This window comes from Chlorocebus sabaeus, chromosome 20, assembly GCF_047675955.1.
Source record: "Chlorocebus sabaeus isolate Y175 chromosome 20, mChlSab1.0.hap1, whole genome shotgun sequence".
NCBI lineage: Eukaryota > Metazoa > Chordata > Mammalia > Primates > Cercopithecidae > Chlorocebus > Chlorocebus sabaeus.
Window position 1 is genome coordinate 3397967 of NC_132923.1, and position 24093 is coordinate 3422059.

The 24093-nt window shown below is 51.7% G+C and overlaps 2 protein-coding genes and 1 non-coding gene across 6 annotated transcripts in view; all 3 read left to right on the top strand.

Annotated features, from left to right (window-relative positions):
- The window catches only part of CFAP45 (cilia and flagella associated protein 45), a 29220-nt gene extending 27349 nt beyond the window's left edge, over nucleotides 1-1871 (top strand). For all 4 annotated transcript variants that reach the window (XM_007976552.3, XM_007976554.3, XM_073008233.1 and 1 more), the window contains 2 exons: nucleotides 1065-1289; nucleotides 1669-1871. In XM_007976552.3, the coding sequence (XP_007974743.3) occupies nucleotides 1065-1289; nucleotides 1669-1747 (304 nt within the window). In that variant the 3' untranslated portion in view covers nucleotides 1748-1871. The remainder of the gene's footprint in view (nucleotides 1-1064; nucleotides 1290-1668) is intronic.
- A 12716-nt stretch (nucleotides 1872-14587) lies between these two features.
- VSIG8 (V-set and immunoglobulin domain containing 8) lies at nucleotides 14588-20474 on the top strand. The gene is made up of 7 exons (XM_007981120.3): nucleotides 14588-14624; nucleotides 15331-15509; nucleotides 15955-16156; nucleotides 16280-16501; nucleotides 17586-17705; nucleotides 18147-18345; nucleotides 19240-20474. The coding sequence occupies exons 1-7, from the start codon at nucleotides 14588-14590 to the stop codon at nucleotides 19511-19513; spliced, it is 1233 nt and encodes a 410-aa protein (XP_007979311.2). The 3' UTR covers nucleotides 19514-20474.
- A 2351-nt stretch (nucleotides 20475-22825) lies between these two features.
- LOC119624632 (small nucleolar RNA SNORD64) lies at nucleotides 22826-22892 on the top strand. Its single transcript, XR_005240785.1, has one exon. It is a non-coding gene; the product is annotated as a small nucleolar RNA SNORD64 (small nucleolar RNA).
- The last annotated feature ends 1201 nt before the right edge of the window (nucleotides 22893-24093 follow it).

A 24093-nucleotide genomic window follows, 5' to 3' on the forward strand; every position in this document is an offset into this window, starting at 1 on the left:
TCGTTTTTTAAATTATGTTGAGAACAAAATTAGATGTTAGCTTAAGAAGGCCTATAAATGCATTTTTTTTCTGAGATGCGAATGCATTTCATTTGAGTGTTTTCTAAGCCTTTCCTGTTGCCATTAGTGATTTTCTCCCTGATGTCACGGTCCATGAAATATTTTTGTGGAAGAGGTTTCTAAGGGAAATTTGGAGAGGTGGATCAGGAAGAGAACTGAGAGATATCAGGATGAGCTCCTTCCTTCTTCCATTAACCAGGGTGGAGTTAGCATGACACTTTACCGCATCTTTTACGTTTCCAAGCATCGAGGGAGGGAGGGAGGCAGGAAAGGAAGGAAGGAAGCAAGGAAGAAGGCAGGCAGGCAGGCAGGCAGGCAGGAGGGAAGGAAGGAAGGAAGGAAGGAAGGAAGGAGAGAGAAGAAATCTCAGGATATGCTGGAGAGGAGTTACGCATTGTTATCAGGGAGAAGTAGGAATAATAGCTCCCAGTGGGTGAAACCCTGGGTGTAAGACTGGCTACATAATTTTCAGGGCCCGGTGAAAATTGAGAATGTGTAGCTTGGGCAACATAATGAGACTTCATCTCTACAAATAATAAAAAACAAATTCGCTGGGTGTGGTGGCACTCTCTTGGGAGGCTGAGGTGGGAGAATCACTTGAGCCCAGGTGGTTGAGGCTGCGGTGAGCGAGCTATGATAGCACCACTGCGTTCCAGCCTGGGTGACAAAGCAAGAGAGTGTGGACTTCCTTGTTCAAAAATTTTTAAGAATTTCAAAACAGTGAAAGCAGAGCGTCAAACCAAACTGAGGGCCTTTCTAAGCATGCCCATGACATCCAGTCATGCGACCCTGGAGCTAGTTCTCGCTGGGTGGGAGAAGGGGGGGATGCATGGGCAGCAGCTTCTGGGGCTGATCTCTGAGTTACCAAATGGGGCTGGAGCACAGAGGGCTGCGGTCTCTGAGGCATGTCTACTGGAGGAGCCCACCCAGGAGGCTCCCCCACCACTTTTCCTGGCCTGGGTCAGCTCAGCTGAGTTCATTGCGTTCCTGTTTCCTTCCCCCAGGGCTCAGAGAGAACAGATTGAGAAGGAGCGGCTGGAGGAGGAGAAAAAGGCCACAGGGCGCTTACAGCATGCCAACGAGCTCCGGCGCCAGGTGCGAGAGAACCAGCAGAAGCAGGTGCAGAACCGGATTGCCACCTTTGAGGAGGGCCGGCGCCTCAAAGAGGAGGCCCAGAAACGCCGTGAGCGCATCGATGACATCAAGAGGAAAAAGCTTGAAGAGCTGAGGTGCGCTGTAATCTCCTCCTTCCCCAGATCCTCCTCCCTCCCCGAAAGAGATGGCACCACAGGCTGGAAAGCATGGGATTTGGTGGTGAAAGGCCATGGCAGAGATGCTCAGGGAGAGGCCCTTCTCCCCACCCAGGCCTCATCCCTCAGAAGGGGGCTCCAGCAGAAAGTCCTGGGATGGGGTCTTGCTGGCTCTCTGGGAACTCCTTGGCAGGATGCTAGAGCCTTGGCATGAATGTATGTTTCGGTGGTGGATTATGAGAGCAGTGTTGGGGGATGCAGTCCTCCAGGTTCTGTAAACCCCACCCAGAGCCTGCTTCCTCCCTCCTCCTGTCTGGTTCAGCACCTTTCCTTATACCTGCCTGCATTTCCCCGGCAGAGCTACTGGCCTTCCCGAGAAGTACTGCATTGAAGCTGAGCGCAAAGCTAACATCCTGCCAGCTACCTCTGTGAACTAAGGGGAGCCTTCGTGGCCTTCAGGATGCCTTCGGGGGACAGATTCTGCCCGGTTTCTGGGTGTCTGTAATTGCTGCTAACCTAGACATTTCATAGTTACAGATTAAATCTATTTGACTTCTCTAAGGAACAGCTTGGCTTTCTTGTGGGAATGTGGCTGCTACAGGGTACTGAAGTGGAGTAAAAGAGGTTGTAGGGGACCCAAGTGTGGGTGGCGTGGTGCTGAGGGTAAAGGAATGGGAAGATGCTTCTATAATGGTTTCTCCTAAGCCAGGAGGTCCCTTTGTCCTGGTGTCTCCTGGCCTTTTTGTGATTCCCTGGGATGTGAACCTTTAGCACAATCTTGTCTCTGCTCCACCCTGACGCCCAGTTCAGAAGCATTTCAGGGCATTGAGGCACAGCTACAGATGCCTCTCAGGGAGGGGCTGGGGCAAGGCTTGGCCAGGTGGAGCTGGTGAAGGAGGCACCAGGGCCGGATGAGGCAGGGCTCTTACTAGGATCACACCCATGACTCAGATCACATCTGTGGAGGGAGTGATGTTTGAACCTGGGGCTCACTGTGCCCGTCTCAGCTCTCTCCCACCAGAATCCTTTCAATTCCAGGCAATGCTGCAACACAGACACTGGCCCATCCCCCACTAGGGCACACGGAGAGCCCTGTACTCCCCACCCTGCCAGTCCAGTCCCCTCACCCGAACTCAGCCGCTCCTGTGGCTGGGCTCTCCTCAGTCGACCTCACTCCCATAGGTGGGGCTCCCAAACAATTTTCATCTATTTTTAACTTCTCTCACTTTGCCACAAACTATACTTTCATCATTCATTCACTTATTCAGATACTTACTGAGTGCCTACTCCATGCCAGGTACATTCCAGGCACTCACTGAGTACAACAGACCTCGCTGCCCCCTCAGAAGCCTCTCATTTATGTCAGTCTGCTCCTGTTTTCTCCCCTGAGCTGCCTCCACCAAATTTCTTGTACCTTTGGCATCATCTCTGCCTTTTTGGCCTCTCACCTGGTTGTCAGGTGCTCCTTTGGGGCTGGACTGCTAGCTTCTAAGGATGGAGCCATGTCCCTGTTTTTGTACGCCTAGGGGAAAGGGCTTTCCTTCAGCTGCTGTGATGATGAGGCCCCTCTCTACCCCTGGGGATGGTTTCATCTCTCAAATCCATAGCCCAGTCTTGCCTTCCTTGATGGGCCCTGCACTAGAGGGGTCAAGGAAACTGCTGGGTGCGTCCTGGATGTTTACAACTCCAGGTTACGAGGGCCTCAGGCAAGAGTCCTCTTTTCATGGGGCCCAGGGAGAGTTGGTAAGCTGTTTCCTGTGCTTCCTTTTCCTCTGGACAGCCACAGCTTCCCCAGGCGCCCTCTCCACCTTTCCCACCAGGAAAGATTGTTGCCCCGCCCCACCAACTGTTTGGGAAAGAGGTTTTCTCACCGTCCCTGCTTGGCACCCCTAACTGCAACCCTCCTTCCTAGAGAAGCTGAGGCCTTCCTCCCTAGGGGTCTTGGGAAGATGTGGTACCCAGCCTCGGATGGGAGAGAAGACATGGCAATGCCGCTGAGGATTCTGGGACTCGTCTGCAGTTGGCACACTGGCAAAGGTTCTGAGCATCACCTGTTGCTTAGCTGATGCTGCAGGGACCAGGGAACAAGGTTTGGCTTAGTTCAGGAGATACTCTTTCCCAGGAAAGCCAGAAAGATCCTGGGTGCTTAGAGTTTGCTTAGTCTCACACCTAAGTCATCTATCTCAGAGCTGGAAAAAATGGGCCACTGTGGAGAAAGGATTGAGGAGAAAGGGGATTCCACACCCACTGCTAACTTCTGAGCCCACTTAGACAAAAATGGGCCAACACCACAGGTTGAAAGTAAGGCCAGCATTTGACCAGAGCTGCTGCTGGTGAAAATATAGGTCTTTGGGTCCTGGAAGATCCCAAAGCCTTACTAAAAGTGAGTGAGACTGTCTTGACTGGGCCTGGACACAGGGGCAGTTATAGGTTATGTAAATAAAGGCTGGCTTTGGAGAAGAGAGAATATAGCTGCTTCTGAGCAAGCGAAGATGGTTTGGGAGAGAATCTCAGGGCTTTGCCCCAGGGTTGACCCTTCCACTCTCATCAGGAGTTCTCCATCTTGGAATTGGCCCATGAAGTGGAAGACAGGTTCAATTTCTTCTCTTGGGATTCCTAAGAAGTCACACCCAGGCTTTCATGGGCTCCAGAGCTAGTCTGAACCAGTAAGAAACTAGTTCTAAGATGCCTGACACTCTTGAGAGCTGGGCAGGCAGTTGGGATCTGAGGCCAGTCAACTACATCTGGGCAATCTTTTATAAACCCTCTACCAATCTCATTCAGGAATGGCAGTGGGGATAATTACAGAGAAATTTCCTGGCATCAAGTGGGGGCTGGTGGGGTTAGGCTGCATGATAGTAGTGGCAGACCCAGCAGAACACTGTGTGAGCTTAGCCTGCAGAGTAAGGCTAGGGCCTGGAGACAAAGAGAAAATGGGCATTCTTTTGAGGACTCTAGTGGGTTCCTAGGTTCAGTCTTGCTACTAGAGGTTGGACCTTCAGTGGGGTGCTTTCTACTGAGGAGGTTTCAGTTTTCTCCTTCTCATGCTCAAAGGGGTAGATGGTGAGCTCTGTGTACTCCCTAAGCCACAGAACCAACATAGGGCTGTGTGAGAGGCTGTAAGAGATAAGTAGGAAATGCAGTTTTCTGCATCGTCTTTGTTAACATAAAGCCTTTTTTCTTAATTGCCAACACTATTATTGACATTGTTATATGGGCATCTGATCTTTTCACATCTACTTTTTATATTATTTTATGTATAAAGGTACATATTAACTTCCTGTGTACTTCCCAGCCCCCTGGCTTCTGCCTTGGGGATCTTCCAGCCCTTATGATGTCAGACTGAACTAGTCCACTCTAGAGAATCCAGGGGTTGGGCTCCCTGCTGGGGCACTGAGTCAGATTTGCAGGCAGCTGCCTCCCAGGCATGTGCTTCCTGGCTCCTGGCTGGGCTCTATGTCCCACCCGCCCACATGTGCCTGTTGCCCACACCACATCCTGTTGTGGGTTGGAGGCGATCTCAGTACTTTCGTATCTGCTGCAGAAGCGGCTCTAGCTGGATGTCACTCAGCAGCTGCCCTGGTAGCTAAGCCTTGCTGTCCCTTCCTCAGTGGGGTGCTGGGATGTCCTTTACTACCCCTGAAAGACTCAAGTCACAGCTGGACATGACTTGGTCTCAGTAAAAGAATTTGGATTAGGCTCAGATGAAAGGGGCTGAGAGAGTTCAAAGACAGACAGGGCTTTCAGGGTGAGGAAGAGTGACCGTGGTTTAGGTGATGGTGGAAGGAGATGCTGGAGCCTCAGACAAGAAGTCTGGATTTGTGGGCTGTGGAGACTCGGGGACAGTGAGCTCCTCACTCTGTTTCTCACTCTCTCTCCTCCTAACTGCTGCTTCTGCAAAGAGTGGGAGCCTGGTGGAGAACTGTGGAAGAAGCAGATGGCTCACTGCAGACCATAGGTCTCTTCCCCTCCTGGGCTGCTGCCTACGGCAACCTGCCTCCCCTACCAGACTCTGAGATATGTCAGGGGAAATCATGCCAAGGTTACCTGGAAGGTCCTCATTTCTGACACTGTAGAGTTCTTCTTGATTTGTCTGGCTTACATAGCTCAGACCTTCCCTCTGTCCTGTCCCCCAAACCTGTCCCCTCCCAGTTGGGAAATTCTCCTTGAGGTGCAAGCTCCATGTTTCTTTTTGAATTCTCACCCAAGTCCTCTTAAGAAAGGGGTAGTCATCATCTCAATACTTTTTGATAACTTTGAGGCTGGACAAGAGTAGGGTTGAGATTTTAGAGGGTTTTCTCAGGAGACTCCCAGAAAGAAGAGTCAGAAGGGGGTGAATGGAAGTGGGGAGCAGAAGGGCGGGGCCTGGAAGAAAGTGTCCAGAGCCAATGAGCTTTCTTGCATGGTCCCTGGGAAAGACTGTCCCTGTGTAGTGGAGATGGGCACCAAATCTTAGAATCTCAAAGCAGAAAGGGACCCCAAAGACCCTCTGATGCTTGAATATCCTTTGCAAACTCTAGTCAAGTGGTTGGACAATCTGAGCTTGTACATCCTGAGAGACAGGGCACTCACTACCTCAAAAGGCAACCCAAACCATCTCAGATAAGCCCTGATGCCCAGAAGGTTCTTAATATTGAGTCAACGTGTCTTCCTGCGTATCCAACGCGTGGACCGAGCTCTGCTCTTTGGGACCACACAAGGCAGGGCCAGACTCCTTTTACATGATATTTCTTCAGCTATCTCCTACCCTGGCTGCTATGCATCCTGACTCTGAGGGGAAATGCCTGTCATTCTAGAAACACAGGACTCTCCTGAGCATTTCAGGGAGAGGAGGAAACTGGGAGAATGGGGAATCTTCAAGTTTATCCCTTGGGCTGGGCCTGCTGCTCTCCTGCCAGGTAATACTTCCGCTGTCCCTGCAGCCCTAGCAGAGCTCTGTTGCCTCTGAGCCCCACCCCTGTGGCACCACCTTCCCCTTGACTCCTTATATCCTAGTGTCTAGGCAACAGGAAACAAACACAGAGGGCAGAGCAAGGATTGGTCAGGATGAGCTTTGTGAGAAAGGCTCTGAACAAGACACACACCAGCTGCAGCTTCGTACTGACGCCTGCCAACTCCCACACACCTTCCTGGGCAACTGCCAGTGGAGCACAGCAGGCCTGGGGCCACCCTGCAGGTCAAGGGGTACCACAGTTCCCCTCTGTGGATATGTATTTGGGGAATCCAGATGGCAAAATCAAAGGCAAGTTTTATTTCTACAAATTAAATGTCAAAGTCCCATTGGACCTGTGGATTAATTCATCACAAAGTTTCTTTCCCCATAAACAGACAGACTCATGGTTCAGGACAATCAATTTTAGTTGCTTAATCCACCTGAGGGCCTGGCTCTGATCCCTGTGAGGTGCTCTGGTGTTCTGGGTAGAAGGTCCCAAGGGGTTCTGTTCTCAAGGATCTTCCTTCCTCAGTTAAAAAATAATCATCAGCTATCACTCCTGGCTTTGCTCTTCTCAGGCCACGTCTAGCAGGGACCTGGCTTACTTACCAAGCCCAGAAATATTCCCCTGGCCACTTCTCTCCACCCCCTACTCCTTTCTCTGGCACGCTGTTGTTAGTTATCCTTCAGATCTCGGCTCAAACATCATTGCCACTAGGTCAGGGTCCTTGCACGTATTACTGCAGCTTACCACATTGCAGGCCAGGAGCTATTTCCCTATCAGATGGGATGCTCTGTAAGGATAGAGACTGAGTCTCCTTAATTGCCATTTTCCCAGGGCCTAGCATAAAGCCCAGCTGTTTGCTGAATGAATGAAGGTTCTGCAGGATGTGGTTGATCTTGGCGAGGTGAAGATACCTTTATCTGCAAAGTCTCTTCATTCTTCCTCAGATCTGTCATCAGGAAATCACATACCCCTTACAAGCGATTTCTTCTTGCCTCCACTCATTCTCTTGCTAACAGTTCAGTTGGTGGCATCCAATTGCCTCCCTTTGCTCTTGTGCTTTGTTGATGTAGTGACAGCTCCGGCCACGCCTTTAATTGATGGGGACTATGTGTGTGCTGCTTGCTCTTCTGAGTCTGTCAGCTTCAGGACATTGCTTGATGGGAGAGATGTGGGCATATCCAGGCTCCTCCTAGAATCCTACTTCTTTTGAAGTGTACCAGTCAGAACCATTGAGGTTTGGGAAACCTGAGCAGGGGCTTGGGGCGTCCCTGTGTCACCTGTGTTCACAGCTCTTCCCTGCCAGCTTTGATCTGAGTCTTAGTCTCGAACCCAACCCACACCCTCAAACTTAACCCCACATGTCGATCTCATCCCTCTCTGTAACCAGAACCCGATGTTGTCCCATCACCACCCATGCAACCTCTGAGCCCCCTGCCCTTCTCATGCAACCATGGCCTCACCTGGCAGACCTCCACCTCCAAATGGTCCCTGAAAGCTGGGTGGACAGACAGCAGCTGCAAGGCTCCTTGGCTTCTCTGTGACTCTTTGCCTATCCATTGTCACTCACAGCTTCTGCTCCCAGAGTCTTACCTCAGAGGTTTCCTCTGCAGGACAACTCTTCCCTGGGTGCTGCAGGGTGAGCCCTGCGCTACATGGGGACTTCGGAGAGGGGGCTGAGGAGCTTGCTGACTGTGTAGGGAGGAGTTTAGAAAGAGTCAAATTGCAGTGCCAGCCAAGGCAGGGGTTGTGGGGAGCTCAATTGAGCCTGAGCCCAGGGAGTCTGGCGGCTAGTGAGAGGGGTTGGGGTGGGCAAGTCCAGGCAGGGAAGGGCAGGGCTTAAAGGGCTGGGGTGGAGTTGCTGTGAAAGGGACTTTGGAGGAAGAATAGGCTTTGGAGGAAGAGTAGGCAGCCCAAGCCCTCTCTGCCTGTCCTTCCCTGAAAGGTTCTGGGGCTGGGCTGCACTTCATACTGGAAGCAGTCTGTGGCCTTCTCTGAGACTTTGTCCAGCCTCTTCCTACCTCCTGTATCTCCCTGTTTACTCCTTTCTAGGCCCGTCTTTGATTTTCTGTTATTGTCTTAGAATAGAAGCAAATACCAGTCAAACCAGGGCCATTCTTCCCTGGAGAGTCATGGATTTCTCAGGAAAAAGCAAGGGGCCCTTTCGGAAATTTGTGTTGGTTCCCAGCTGGTGGCCTGGGCGCTCTGCCTCCTCTGTCTCCCTCTGAGTCTCTGGAGGGGCCATTTAGACCATGTGTCTTTCTGTCTGTCTCTGTCCCAGTCTCTGTCTTTGCCCCTTAACTCATCACTATCTCTCCCAATCTCTTTCTTCTCTCTCTCTGGGGTCACAGGGGGAATCCCAGTAGTCTCCTCGACCAGACCTTTATAAAACTTGAAAAGGAAGTGGGTGGGGAAATGAGAGGTTTGGGGTGGAGACTGGCTGGGGAAAAATGAGAGGGAGGAGTTGGGATAGGGATCTTCCAAGGAGTGGGGCCCTCTTCCACTGCTGAGGATACGGCCCAGAGAGAAACACGGACTGCGAGCTGGTGTTCTCACAGAGGGAGGGGACTGTGGGGCTGTGACATATGCTTTGGAAACTATGCTGACATCCCAGTGCCTTCACCCCATCCCCAGCCTCCCCACCACTGCCCTCCCCGAAAACCCTGCAGGGCTCAGGGTATAGGGCTAGAAGGCTGACAGCTTCTTTTACAGGACTCAAATTGCAAGGAGGTAGCAATTAAGCCTCAGAGAGTCAAGGGGGAACAACAATGGCACTCTGCCCTTTCAGGCTTTGAAAGATCCCCGTGTGGTGCCCCGTAAAGTGGCTGTTCTAGGAGCATGTAGACCCTCAGTTTCTCCCAAGTCCCATCTCCTGAGGACTCCAAATCCAGGCCACCCTTCCTCCCCACTCAGTAAGACTCCCTCTGATGGACCCCATCTTCTAGTTCGGTTTGGTGTCAGAGCCCCACTCATTGTCAATAGCTTCCCACGTCTCCTCCCCAAATGCTTTTCCTGGAGCTTGGCCAGGTGGTGAGCTTTAGTAGTGGAGCAGGACTTCAGAGGGTCCATTCTGTATGGGATTTAGTTGCCTTATACCCCTTAGATGCGCTTGTGTATGTTTGGCTTCCTCCTCCAAGTCTTGGGACCCTAATCAACATGTGCTACTAGTAGTCTCCCTGCACTAAGGGTTGAAAATTCTAGCCAGACCTGGGTTTAGCAGATGGAGGCTGAAGTCTTTCTATATTAGAAATAAAACCTCATCTTTGATCCCTACCAACTCCCACTGCTTACGTGTCTTTAAACCATGCTCCAATCCTAACCACAGCCTATTTCAACATGAATCTCAAACTCAGTTCTAACTCAATTATAACCCCAATCCTAAATAAATCTAAACCCAGCCTTTGATGTAGCCCTAACTGTATTCCCAGGCAGAGCTCTAAATGAAACTAAAACTCTATTCCTTATCGTAACACAACCCCAGCCATAAACCCGAGCCTCAATTCTAGCTGTATTTCTAACCTTAATCCCAACCTTAACTCTAATCCCAACCTCAAATCTGACCTCAACCTCATTCATAATTCAACTAACCCCAAACTTAACCCCAGCTCTAACATTAGCCCACATCCAGAACCCAATTAAATCCCAAGCCTGCACTGTAGTTTAGTGGAACCACAACCTTACTGCTTTCTCCTCAGTCTCTCTGTTCGTGGTCTCACCTGTTTTCCCTCCCACTCACCCTGACCTTCCACGGTTCTTGTTCGTGAGTGGGTCTAGTAATCCACAGGATCACCAAGACCATTTTTTGGACACTCTGGACTGACACCCTGGGTACCTGGGTATCCCAGCTTAGGCACCAGCCGCATTGGCTGAATCCCCGTGTTTCTCAGGCCTCTGTTTCCCTATCTGTAAAATGGGGATAATGATCCCTGCTCTTCAAAGGGAGCAGGACAATCCCATAAACCTAAAAATAAATAAGGAAATGAAGATATTCATTGCGTACATCTGGTAGGTCTCAGAGTGCCCTGTTATTGTTGGGAGTTCGGGTGCAAGGGCTTGGCAGGCAGAGACGCGTGGACTCCTGGTGTTTCCTTAATGTTCTGTCTCATTTTTCCTCAGAGGGGTGGGCCCTGGCAGCATCCCTGAGTCCCATAACTCTCCCCAACACTCTTCCTCCTCTGCCCTTTCTGTGCCCCATGGTAGGGATGGGGGCAGTCCCTGACTCCTTTGAGTGAATCAAGCTATTGAATGGGATCACTCATGTCCTGACTCCCACCATGGAGTCCAGTGAGGCACAGGCCCATTCTGTCCCCCTCAGACAAGCCAACAAGGGCGGCCCTCCCCTTGCTCCCCATGCCTACCAGGACCCTCCCCACCCCAGCGCCAACTTACCCAGAACTGTGCTGGTTTAGTCAGCCCGATGACCTGTCCAGGTTGTGAGGGTCCTTGGTCTCAAGGACCCAGTTAATACTAGGATTGCATTAACCCTCAAGACCTGGCCACTCTTTCTGGGCAGAGAAGCCAAGACACCAAGCGATCCCTCAAGAAGTTCACTCACAGGGGCTTAGCCATGCTCACAGAGACACCCTGGCACGGACATCCTGCCTCCCTCCCACAGACACATTGCTGAGGGGTGCACATGCCTACACTGGCACCCCCTTCCCCGGTCCTCTTGGCACTGTTCTCTCCAACACTCCCTCACTAGCTCATCAGTCACCTTACTCCTACCACACACCCTGAATCCCCCATAGCACCCCTGCTCCCAGGGGTCCCCTACACTTGGGGATGGCCTTGAGTCAGGTATGGGTGCGGAGGACATTTCCAGAGGGGACGGCTAGGAGGAGACTCTGTTCCTGCACATACCCCTTCTCTCCTCTTTCAGCTCAGGAGGCCTGACTCCATTTGAAAGGCCTGAAGCCTCAGGGGAAGGTGGGCTGGACATTCCTGGGGAACCCTATGCCCTGGGATCAGGATTAACTCTTCAGAGCCTGGCCACTCTTCCTCCCAAGCCTGGCTTCTCCTTCCTCTTCCCCACTTCCCCCAGGGAAGGAGGCAGCAAATGAGTGGTGAGGGGAGCCCTTGGAAGCTGTAAATGAGGTGACTGTTGTCACCCTGAGGATGTGGCCAGGAGGAAGTGAAGTTTAACAGGTGCCTAATTACAAGTCCCGCTGGCTATCCTGTGCCACTCTTAGGACAGGGAAGAGCTTGGGTGAGGACTCAGTAATGCCCAGCTAGGCCACCCTGTCACCCCGCTAATTAGGGTTCCTGGGACTCCTCCCCAAGGCGGGGACCAGGCCCCCTCCCTCCCATAGAAATAACTCCGGCTGCTCCCCAGCTGGGCACTCATTGCACCTTCCTGCCACCCCGGGCCGTGTCTGGGCCCTCACCTCCCCCCCCTCCACCCACCCCCTCACACCCACCACCACGACCCCACGGGATATCCAGCCCAGGAGGAGGAAACACCGAGTCTAGAAACATGGGAGTTGGAGGACCATTCCACCTTCTACTCGTGTGCCTGAGCCCAGGTACGGGGCTGGGCAGGGGGCAGGAATAGCCAGCATGAAGCCAGGTGGACAGGAAAGGGGCAGTGAGGGCTCACAGCAGAGCCTGGGGCTGCCTGAGATGCCTGGCAGGGTGCTGTCTACCCTTGCCCTGCTGCAGCCGGGTGTGGGTATTGCCAGGGGACCTCTCCCCAGGAGACCCTGTGCCTGAGGTTCAGGGTGGGTGTCTGTGGTGTGGAGGTCTTTGAGTGGATCTTTATGTGTCCCCTGTTGGGCTCACACATGTGTGCAGGTGCCCTGCAAGCTTGTGCTGTGAATAGGAGGAGAGGGATGGATTGCTCTGCAGGAGCTGGAGGTGGGGTAGGAGGGAGGTGAGCACAGGCATTGGGTGAGGGCTCAGGAGGAGCTTGGGAAGGATCAATTTTCATCGGACTGTGTGCTATTCCCAGTGCTACTCCTTCTCTCCCAAGGCCAGGGCCAAGGGGCAGGGGAGTCGCTTGCCTTGAAAGGGCAAGAGACTAAGGCTGGTGTAAGTCTGAGTGGTTGCTTCCATCATGGCCAGTGAGAGCTCAGGCCTGAGACTACAGCCCTGGGCACCCTGTGCTACGGGAGGGCCGTGCCCCACTCCAGGATGAGGCCTGAGGGTGGCGGGGATGGCAACTCCAGAGACTTCTCACCCCACCGGGACAGGTCCACAGGGCAGGGCTCAAGTTTGGACATTGTGGCTTCCTGCTCAGGTTGGGGCAAGTTCCACCAAGGGACATTCTATGCTGACATGGCTGGAAATGGCTGAGTCCCTCCTGCGGTCTGGATTTGGGATGAAGGGGCATGAAGGAGGAATGTGGGAAGACAGGGCGACATTTTCAGCCTTTGTGTGAGCGTGAATGTGTATGTGAATGTGTGGGTGTGTGTGCCTGTGTGGGAATGAGGACATTTCTGGCAGGATAGCAGCAGCCCCTCTCTGTCTGGTGAGAGCAGGGCTGGCAAAGTCCACTCAGAGGCTGCAGCTGTGCTGTGGGGACCTGGACTTCCCCCTGTATGGTGTGTCAGTGGGTGTGTGAGGACAACTCAACGCTGGCTGCATGAACACACCAATACCCTCAGCTGGAGCCGCCTTTTCTCCCCTCCCTTACCTCCAGAGGGAGGGTCAGGAGTTCTGGAAGCACCTTGAAGATTCAGAAAGAATTTACAAGCAGAGAGTAGGCACCACTATTGAGATGACACCCCATAAAGCATGGCCAGCTTTTGTTGGGGCAAAGAATCACCACTGTCCTCTTCCTTGGAGAGTCCATTATGATTCCTCCATTCCTGTCTCTCCACAAGTCTCCCATCCAGCTCTCTCTTCCACTTTGCCTTTCTTCCCTCTCTCCGGGCTCTCCTCTCTCATTCCCTATAGTACTTCCTTAGTGCTACAGCAAAAGGAATCAAGGTGAGACATTAGGAACAACCTCCCAAGGAGAGGGAGGGGTGAGAAAAGGCTGGAACCCTTGGGAGGAGGTTGAGAAGACTTCTAAGGAGATAGAAAAGCCGGGGGGGGGGGGGCTCCCTGGCGTGGGACAATTGAAGAAGCTCTCAGCCTGGTGCAGGGTGGAGGTGCTTTTCTTGCACTGTCGCTCCCTCCCAAGCCCCTCTCCCAGAATGCTTACCCTCCTGCCTGGCAGGCTCTTATGGCATGGAGAGAGTCTTCCCTGCGTGGGTGCTTCCAGCGGTGCTTCTCCAGGGTGGAGCCTCTGCTCTCAGCCGAGTTCTGGTTCATCCCTGGCTTGCCTTGAGCCGCCTCAGGATCTGGCAGATGGCAGCAGGATCCTTATCTCAGGAATGAGCTGTTGTTGTTTTGGCCTGGAGCTGGTAGAGGCATCACCAGGTCCCGTTACAGCCCCAGCAGTCAGCCTGCCTGCTCTGGGTCACCTTGGAGTCTAGCTGGGTTAGGACAGAGCTGATGACCCAGCCAGTGTTCCTAGCGGGGAAGTTCAAGGATCCCTGAGGTGTTGAATGTGTCGAGAGGGCCCTTGCTGGCCTCTCTGGAGCCAGGCTAAGCCTTCCTGGCAGGGTTTCCATGGATATGTCTGGTCTTGAATGAACACACACAAGGACTATATGAACACACGGTGGGTGTGTCTTTTGAATTAATATGTTCTGCGTTTGTGTGCAAATTGTGTCTGTGTCTGTATGAATCTAATAGTGTCTGTGTGTGTAGGAAGATGGGGTCACATAGGTATGTATCTGCATTTTGAAGGCTTGTAACAGTGGGCCACATATCAATTTGTTTGCCCGTGATTGTGTAATTGTGTGTGTGTCCTTGTGAGATCTCTATGTGTAAATGTGGTCCTGAGCCACAGAATGACAGAACAGAATGACTGCTGAGATCTGGGGCTGTGACTCCAGAAGACATATTGACTCAAAAAAGAACGCAGACAGAGAGTGTGTGAGGCCTGGTGAGGGGCCTGCAGAGGCAGGGTTGCTGGAGACTGGGAGGTGGAGTGCAGAGTGTCCAGGGTGGGGCCCTGGCTACGCCCCTCCCCCCCCGCCCCCCCGCCCCAGTCTTATCCCTCTCTAGGTCCAACCGGTTGGGGATAGGCCTGCCTGGGGCTTCAGGGTAGGGAGGGACAAGAGCTCAGTCCCGAGCTCCTGGGTCCTGGGATCCCAGCTCCTCACCCAGGATTGCCTGCCACTGACTCAGTGGCAGGAGGGGCCTCACTGGGAGCCAGCCTGTGGGGGCGGCTGCATGTGAACCACACAATCACATGCAGTCCACAATGCTGTGTAGTCAAGAAACACTCACAATGTCCTACAGATAGCTGTGGCCATAGTCCCAGGTGCACACCATCACTCACTATCACACATGAACACAGTCAGGCCCCTGGTCACAGCTGTCCACTGTCATGCACAAGCACACACTGTCACCTTTAAGCACTTACATAGCCTCACATGGTCACACATCACTGTACAAAACCACACAGAGGCATACAGCCACAGACACACACTGTCATACACAGATACACATAGACACACTTAGTCTTTGGCTTCTCAGGCTGAAGAGGAGTCGCAGAAGCCATTGTAACCACCCTGCTGCCTCTGGACACGAGGAGTTCACTCAGCCCAGACAGAGCCCAGATAGGTGACATTTAATCAGCCAGGCTCTTCCATCAGAGCATTTAACAACTCTGTGTGTACTCCATGCCTTCATACACACACAAACACGTCCACACTATCATATAAATATATAATCAGACACGCTAGAAGGTCATGTACATGAATATCCTCATAGTATACATAAGCAGTCACAAATACTCATAAGCATACAATGTACATATGTGTACATATTCATACATGCATATAATCATATATACATACAAGCATACATAGCAGCTACATATATAACAGCTATATGTATAGCTGTTATATGCCTATGACAATTCATGCACACACACATACACACCCACTAAGAGCAGCCCTCCTTTTTATGAAAGCACCCCTGACCTCTGGGTGCAGTGAACAGAGAATATGAAGGGAAGGACTGACATTGACTCCTCCTGAAGCCCTGGTTCTGCTCCTACCACCCCATCTTCTCTGCCCTCCCCCTAGCACTGCTGTCTGCTGTGCGGATCAACGGGGATGGACAGGAGGTCCTGTACCTGGCAGAAGGTGATAATGTGAGGCTGGGCTGCCCCTACGTCCTGGACCCTGAGGACTATGGTCCCAATGGGCTGGACATCGAGTGGATGCAGGTCAACTCAGACCCCGCCCACCACCGAGAGAACGTGGTGAGTGCTGGGCACAGGGATCTCCTTCCTCTGTGCTTCATGATGTCTACCTGTTGGACAGCCAACATCCCAAGGGGAGAAGACTGACTTTGAATCTCCCTCAAGGCCTCTGAGGGAATGAGGCAATGGGGATGAGAGCTCTGCAATTGTGAATTAAGCTAGCCAGTCAGTCTATGTCCTCCCATCCCATTCTAAAGGGAAGATAAGGTATAGTCTCTGCCTTCAAAAAGTTCCCAGTCTGACCATATATTTTTCCAAGTGCTTGATCTCACCTGATCTCACCAGTTCTGTAAGAGGTCAGTGGCTCAGGCATCATTATTCTCATTTTTTTCAGCTGAGAAAACAGAGTCTCAGAGAAGTTCAGTGAATTGCCCAAAGCAGCCAACCCACATGGCCCTCCTTGGCCCTGCCTGTTTCACCACCTGTTTTCCTCTTCTCTTCACAGTTCCTTAGTTATCAGGACAAGAGGATCAACCATGGCAACCTTCCCCATCTGCAGCAGAGGGTCCGCTTTGCAGCCTCAGACCCAAGCCAGTATGATGCTTCCATCAACCTCATGAACCTGCAGGTATCTGATACAGCCACCTATGAGTGCCGGGTGAAGAAGACCACCATGGCCACCCGGAAGGTCATTGTTACTGTCCAAGGTATGGCCAGACTCCTCTGAGCTCCTCTTTCCCTGGCTTCAGAGCCAAGGGCAGCTTGGCCACCTTGAGCCTGGCTCTGTCTCTTGGCTGGGCCCTGGCTTACCATTGTCTGCCTCCTTGCAGCACGACCTGCAGTGCCCATGTGCTGGACTGAGGGCCACATGACACATGGCAACGATGTGGTGCTGAAGTGCTATGCCAGTGGGGGCTCCCAGCCCCTCTCCTACAAGTGGGCCAAGATCAGTGGGCACCATTACCCCTATCGAGCTGGGTCTTACACCTCCCAGCACAGCTATCACTCTGAGTTGTCCTACCAGGAGTCCTTCCACAGTTCCATAAACCAAGGTGAGAGGGCACTGGGCGAGGGTAGTGTGGGGATGAATGGAAGATCGGGGACTCTGGGATCTGTTGGGGTTTCCTTGGGTTATCAGTGCCATCAAATCCCCTGTGGGCGACCCTCCCTCTGGGCCTACCCCAGCAGCTGCTACTTTTTTTTTTTTTTTTTTTTTTGGGACGGAGTTTCGCTCTTGTTGCCCAAACTGGAGTGCAATGGTGTGATCTTGGCTCACTCCAACCTCTGCCTCCCAGGTTCAAGTGATTCTTCTGCCTCAGCCTCCCGAGTAGCTGGGATTATGGGTACGTGCCACCATAACCAGCTAATTTTTTTTATTTTTAGTAGAAATTGGATTTCACCATTTTAGCCAGGCTGGTCTCAAACTCCTGACCTCAGGTGATCCGCCCACCTCAGCCTCCCAAAGTGCTAGGATTACAGGTGTGAGCCACCATGCCTGGCCCAGCAGCTGCTATTGAGAGGAGATGATAAGGCAAATGTGGAGAGTCAGTCAAAAGTACTATGGTGAATTTGGAGGGAGCATGGTCTCAGACAGAGCTGGGCTTGAATCCTGGCTGGGACACTGACTGGCTCCAAGTCTAAGGCAAGTGGCTTACCCTCCCTGTGCCTTAATTTCTTCATATATGGAAAGGGAATACTAATATATACCTTTCATGGGCATGAAAGGATTAAATGGGGGAGGTGTGTAAAGCTCCCAGTACATAGAGAAGCTGACAATATTCAGTCAAACAAAGAATAATAGAGCTAGGAGGAACCTTAGAGTTCCTCTTCCCCTGGCTTCCCCTGTCCTCACTGTACAAAGGAGACCAAGGCTCAGAGAGAGGATATATTTCCCTAAGGTCAGAGTGAATTAATGGTGTCTGTCTTGCTGCTGGGAGAGAGGTCCTTTCTTGCATCTCTTTCACAGCAGGGGGAAGGTGACTCACCTGGAGAGTGGAGTGTGTGTGTGTGTGTGTGGGCGTACACACATGCATAAGCCTTCCCTTCTTCCGGAGTGGGTGTCCCATCCCCCACCCCACAGGGACTAAGGTTGGGGTGTGAGCTCTGAGACCAGGTATTTCTGCACTTCACTTTCAGGCCTGAACAACGGGGACCTGGTGTTGAAGGATATCTCCAGAGCAGATGATGGGCTATATCAGTGCACAGTGGCCAACAACGTGGGCTACAGTGTTTGTGTGGTGGAGGTAAAGGTCTCAGGTAGGTTCAGCAGTCTAGAGGGCTGGGTGGTTGGGAGGGTTGAACGGGAGGAGGCTGGGCTCTGGTTTGGAGCCTCAGCTGCTTCTGCCTTTCCACTGCCATCCATTTGCCAATGGGGGCTCCCAGCCCCTCTCCTACAAGTGGGCCAAGGTCAGTGGGTACAATTACCCCTACCGAGTTGGGTCTTACCTCTCTCGGCACAGCTTTCAGTCTGTGCTCTAGAGCCCAGAGCGGCTGGAAGACCTGGGAGAAGCATTCTGACACAAGCGGTTAACTTGCACCTCCCCATATCTTCCCCGCTGGGTGTCCCAGGGCTAAGAGTCCCCCTGGGTCCCTCTCCCTCTTTCCCACTAACCCCTGCCCTGGCACCTCCTGGTGCTGGTCCCTCAGGCTCCTGCCAGGCTGTGAGAAAGCCTGACCGGCCTCCACTTCTCTCCACAGACTCCCGGCGTATAGGCGTGATCATCGGCGCCATCCTGGGCTCTCTGCTCGCGCTGGGCTGCCTGGCCGTAGGCATTTGGGGGCTCGTCTGCTGCTGCTGCGGGGGCTCCGGGGCTGGCGGCGCCCGCGGTGCCTTCGGCTACGGCAACGGCGGCGGGGTCGGCGGAGGGGCCTGCGGCGACTTGGCTAGTGAGATCAGGTAAAACCTGATGCATGCTGCATGCTGCTGTGCGGCAGGGAACCGGCGCCCTGCCCACCTCACTCCTGCCTGCCACCGGCCGGCTGGGCCCCCCACCCCAACCCTGCCCGCCATCGCCACGGAGTGCTGGGACTGCGGCATGTCGACCTGCCACCCAACGCATGGCTTTTCCCTCCCCTTCCCACCCCAGTCTTCACCTCTGCTCCCTGCCTTCCATTTCCCTCCTATCTACGCACCTGTCTGCCTTGTCTAGACTGTAAGCTCCTGGAGGGCAGGGCCTATGTTTTTTCACGTTTCCCCTGTACTGCGCCGGTGAGAACTCTGACATGATTATTTAAGATGAACTAATAATAAGAATAGTGCTAATAACTTATATTAGAAGCAAACTAGAAATAAAAATAGAACAAGTCTAGTAGTGCTAATGATTGCAATGCCTCGGGGATGGAGGGAAAGACGGAGAAGACTGAGGGGCAGGATGTGAGAAAGAGAGAGATTGCTCGTGCAAGGTCAGGGTTAGCTAAGGAAAGACGAAGAGGAAAAGCAGCTCCTTCTGGATCTCTATTTGAAGCGGTCGGCCGGCGAAACATCAGAAAGGGATTGGAGGGGCCTGGTGGGGGCTGCCTGCGGGGCTGTCCAGATACGCGTGGACAAGCCCTGTCTGGAGGATGGGGATGCTGGCCCCGGGACCGCTGCAGGGTCGCCGACCCAGGAAGGGGCACAAAGGAGAGTAGGTCGAGGCCGAGGGAGAGAGGAGGGCAGGTGGAGAGAGGCGAGGGCAGGTGGAGGGAGGCGCGGGAGACAAGAGGTTGCCAAGAGCCCTCGGCTCTGCCCAGGCCGTGCCCACGCCGCGCTGCGGAGCAGCCCGCTCACCCGCCCGCCTGTTGTTTTCCACAGAGAGGACGCCGTGGCGCCCGGGTGCAAGGCCAGCGGGCGCGGCAGCCGCGTCACCCACCTCCTGGGGTACCCGACGCAGAACGTCAGCCGCTCCCTGCGCCGCAAGTACGCGCCTCCGCCCTGCGGTGGCCCAGAGAACGTGGCCTTGGCGCCCTGCACAGCCGCCGCAGCCTGCGAAGCGGGCCCCTCCCCGGTCTACGTCAAGGTCAAGAGCGCGGAGCCGGCCGACTGCGCCGAGGGGCCGGTGCAGTGCAAGAACGGCCTCATGGTGTGAGCGCGCGCGCCGGGCCGGGCTGCGCCCCGGCCGGGAGGAGGGCGCGGGGCTCTCTGTCCGCAGCTGGGGACATATCGGGGCTGGGGCCGACCTCGCTCGCTCCAGGCTGCCAGGCGGCTGAGGGTGAAGGTATTTCCCTAAGGAAATGCGTAGGGAGGCAGAGCTTCCTCCCCAAAAGTGGGAGGGGGCGGGCGAGGGCGGAGGAAGGCGATCCCGAGCCTTCTCCGCACCCCCGGGACCGAAGGTTCGGGGGAGAGGGAGGGAGGAGGCTGAGTGTCCTAGAGCGGCTGAGGCCGGAAGGCCGGAGTCCCCAGCCTAAGCAGAGGGCCCCCGGGTGGGTGGGGGTCTGTCTGGACGAATTGTTCTGTGTGTGAGGTCTGAACTCGGAGGCAGCAGTCTTAGCACAATAAAGAAACATTGAGACGGGAGTCCGAAGTGGCTGTCCGCGTTCCACGGAGGTTGGGCACGGGGTGGCTAGCCCTGCCCAGGGCCCGGGAGGGTTGCTTCTGTCGCTCCACCTCGACCCCGCCCCTCTCCTCCCTCCTGCTTAGATACCTGGCAGTCAGAGCTGGAAGGGGCCATCCAATGCTACTCCTTTCAACAACATACACAGTGCAGGTAAACGGAAAACAAAGACAAAAAGAATTAGCTCAGAATCTCTGTGACCGTAAAATAAACTATTTGAGGAACTGGCAAGGTGCAATACACTTGCCATTTCTAAATATTCAAAGTTTACACTTGTCAAGATTTGCGGTGGCTCAAGCCTGTAATCCCAGCACTTTGGGAGGCCGAGACGGGCGGATCACGAGGTCAGGAGATCGAGACCATCCTGGTTAACATGGTGAAACCCCGTCTCTACTAAAAAATACAAAAAACGAGCCGGGCGAGGTGGCGGGCGCCTGTAGTCCCAGCTACTCGGGAGGCGGAGGCAGGAGAATGGCGTGAACCCGGGAGGCGGAGCTTGCAGTGAGCTGAGATCCGGCCACTGCACTCCAGCCTGGGCGGCAGAGCGAGACTCCGTCTCAAAAAAAAAAAAAAAGATTTTCTGTTGAGAATAATGTGCTCTGAAGGTCTAGGGAGTCTTTGTATGTTGTTGAAAGCTAAAAGGAAACTAGTCCTTGGATCACAGAAGGCTCAGGCACCCGGTGAAACAGAAACAAGGACATGTGAAAATAAGACTACCACCTGTTATATTAAAAAACTAAGTGCCACAGTTGTAGGGTGCTGGATGAAGTGCAGGAAGGAGGGGGAATAATATTTATATAGCGAATATTATGGAACTCGGATAGTATGGTAAGTCCCTTCACCTAGATGCTGCTGGTGTTTTAGAACAATTATTTTTTTGTGTTTTTTTTTTTTTTCCACTTGTCTACAGTTGGTCAACTTGTGCAGAGCCCATCCACAGGAAATGTTTGAGAAATACCAAGTGAATGAATGTGGCAGCATTACTTCATGCTAGCAAAAAAAGTTTTTAGATATTTTACAGTTACTACCTTATAATAGAATATTCTGTGGTTAGAATCTAGGCCTTTCTGAGATCCAGCTCCACACTCTTACACCCTGAAGTGGTCAGCCACTCCTAAATAGGGATTAATTGAGCTATTCAGTATTTACCAGCACTTGTTTTGTTAAACACCTTGTCGTGATATTTACAATGTATTTTGGGGGATGTTTTAGTCATTTTTGGTTCAAAAGTGGAAATCAATAAGCACTGTTTTTGTTAATAGGCATGAGACGTCCTCTCTTGTTTAGTGAGGTGGGGAGTGCTTAATCGAAGAGTAATGTTTGAGATAAAGTTCCAAGGATATATTTGCTAAGCAAACAGTAAGTAAAGTGGGAAATGTTATAGATGTTCCTTTGTTGATAAAGGTACCAGGTGGTCACACAGCAAGGAGGAGGATGCAGACAAGTAGACAAGCTCTACTAATCCTTCTTTGTTCGACATCATCTCTGTTGGGCATTGGAATCTACTTTCCTAATGCAATTCCCACTTGCCTATGATTTAAGAATTTCTTTCTGTTTTTTCTTTTCTTTTTTTTTTTTTTTTTTTTGAGACGGAGTCTTGCTCTGTCGCCCGGGCTGGAGTGCAGTGACCGGATCTCGGCTCACTGCAAGCTCCGCCTCCCGGGTTCACGCCATTCTCCTGCCTCAGCCTCCCGAGTAGCTGGGACTACAGGCGCCCGCCACCTCGCCCGGCTAGTTTTTTGTATTTTTTAGTAGAGACGGGGTTTCACCGTGTTAGAATTTCTAATATGGAATAGAAATGATTAATAGGAGAAGCTTGGCTGGATTAATTTCCTGCGCTGAGCAAGATTAAACTTAAAAAAACAGTTAGGTCCATCCTAAATGCCCAAGATTTAAGAAGGAACCTCATAGTTCAACTGGTATTTGATGAATGTGAATGATTTTGTATTTGATGAGCTCATGAGGACAACATAGTGATGCAGGGGAGTAGGTGTTTGTATATCTGAATTTTCTGGGCTGTCTGTTTCTCATTGTATATGTAATTTATTTGTATACCTATTTGTAGAGTTCATTTTAGTTAGATTATTTGTGCTTTGGTAGCAAACATACCTTTGGAAGGATAAGTTCTTGAAGTCAGCAGTTTCATGTCTGCTATGAGACATGTATCAGGAAAAGCAGTGTGGGTTCTATTATTTCCATGCTGAAACTTGGATGGTGTTACCTTACCACTTTGGTCCCTTGTTTCAAGGATGTTAGAACTTAGCTTAGACCTCCCTCAGAATCCTTTTGGACTTTGGGCTTCATTTGTTTGGCCTGCCTTGATTTTCTTTGGTCATCCTTCTTGATTCTTTCATACTATTTGTTTACACTTAACTCTGGAATATTTTGGTGGTTGTTTTCAATGTACTCTAGGTCTTTACATTGGTTTGTAATGAATTATTGAGGAGAATAGCAAGTTGTTGACATTATATCTGACTGTAGTAACATTAGAATATTTCCATTTCAATTTGTTGGGCAATTTGCTCGTGAAAATATAAGATGTTATATTTAGTTCTACCAAAACCAGGATCTCAATATTATTCTTCTGGCAGGTTGCTGTGTGTGTGTGTGTGTGTGTGTGTGTGTGTGTGTGTGTGTGTGTATGTCTGTCTGTCTGTCTTTGATTTTTTTCCTTCATATTTTCCCCTTAATTCGGTGTCAGTCAATACTGTCACTGTTTCACATCCATTGTCACATAAAACCAGTCATCTCATTCTCCCAGGCCCCCTGTCCTTGGGAAGGGATGTGCAGTCTGCAGGTATTAGTGATTTTACTTAGCTGCATGAGTTGCTGGGAAAGGCCTTGGCTGGATTTATAATGATCTGTGTTTACTGAGCATGATGAAGTAAAGTTCAATATGATTACTCTGAAGTCTGACCTAAAAAAAAATCCTGCTCCTTCACTATACAGATAGGGAAACTGAGGCCCCTCAGGCTGGACTTTAAATCCCCAATTCTACTTTTTCATTTTATTCTAGAAGGTCAGATGAGAGGAAACCGAGCTCTGTCATGGATGACCTCTAAATGTTCCCTGACGGTTCTTAGCATCCTTCTTTCTCTTCCCCTCATTGACCTATTCCTGACTTCTTTTATCTCTTTCAGAGGTATGCCTTCTTTCTCAATAGCCAGGAAGGGTTTCAGAGTCATACTCTCTGGTGTAGAAAGACCTTCAAGGCCAGCTAGCCCAGCTCCCCCTTTTGGTGGGAAGGGGATTGGCATTTATTGAGCACCTATTAAGTGTTAGGTGCTTTTCGATTTTTTGTCTTATTTATTTGTTACTTTAGTCCTATGAGGTTGTGTATTATCCGCATTATACAGATGAATAAACTGAGCCTCAGAGGGATTAGGTATCTTGACCAAGGCAACAAAGATAATAAAGATGATTCAGGATTTGATCTAGGCATGTTTGGTTCCAGGACAGCAGGCTGTTTCTCTGGTATTTGAATTCCTTCTATAGCATTCCTGACAAAGGGTATTCAACCTCTTCTTGACAACCTCCAGTGGCAGCTCACTACCTTCCAAGGCAGGCCACTTGGCCTCTCACTGTCAATATTCAACAAAACATTTCTCTGGAACCCGGTTTTTGTCCCCATATAGCTTTTATCCCTTGATCCAAGTTCTACTCTTAGGGACCCCAGAGCATTGTATTTCTAATTCAGCTGCCTCTAGTGGACAAAGTGGTTGCACTCCATACAGGATGGCTGCAACAGGGACACAATTGGACACTTGTCTGGTCTAGTTGGTGGGAGGTGTTCAGAAGAGCACAGTACTTCAAGGTTGCTTCGTTCTGCTTTCCTTTCCTCAGCTGCCTGCTTGTTGAGAGCCCAGCCTCTTTCTTCTCTCTTTGTCTCTTTTCTTTTGAGGAGAAGCTAGTCTTCCTCATTTTTCCTGCTCCTGTTCTAGGGCCACAGGAGGTGTGGGGTGTGCATGGGCCTCAAAGTGTCTTTAGGAAGCCCCCAAACCCTTGTTAGTAACACATAACTAGGAAACCCTCAAGATGCCTTGGGTATTTGCAAAGGGGTGATGGCATTGCCAACTCTGCTTTTATAGAGCTTGCTGGGAGATATGAGAGACAGT

What these genes read in the sequence shown, in the direction of transcription:
- VSIG8 (XM_007981120.3), top strand. Translation starts at nt 14,588, where the DNA reads ATGAACACAGTCAGGCCCCTGGTCACAGCTGTCCACT. An exon ending in CCCACCACCGAGAGAACGTG is followed by an intron (nt 15,510 to 15,954) that starts GTGAGTGCTGGG and finishes TTCTCTTCACAG; the next exon opens with TTCCTTAGTTATCAGGACAA. An exon ending in GGTGGAGGTAAAGGTCTCAG is followed by an intron (nt 17,706 to 18,146) that starts GTAGGTTCAGCA and finishes TTCTCTCCACAG; the next exon opens with ACTCCCGGCGTATAGGCGTG.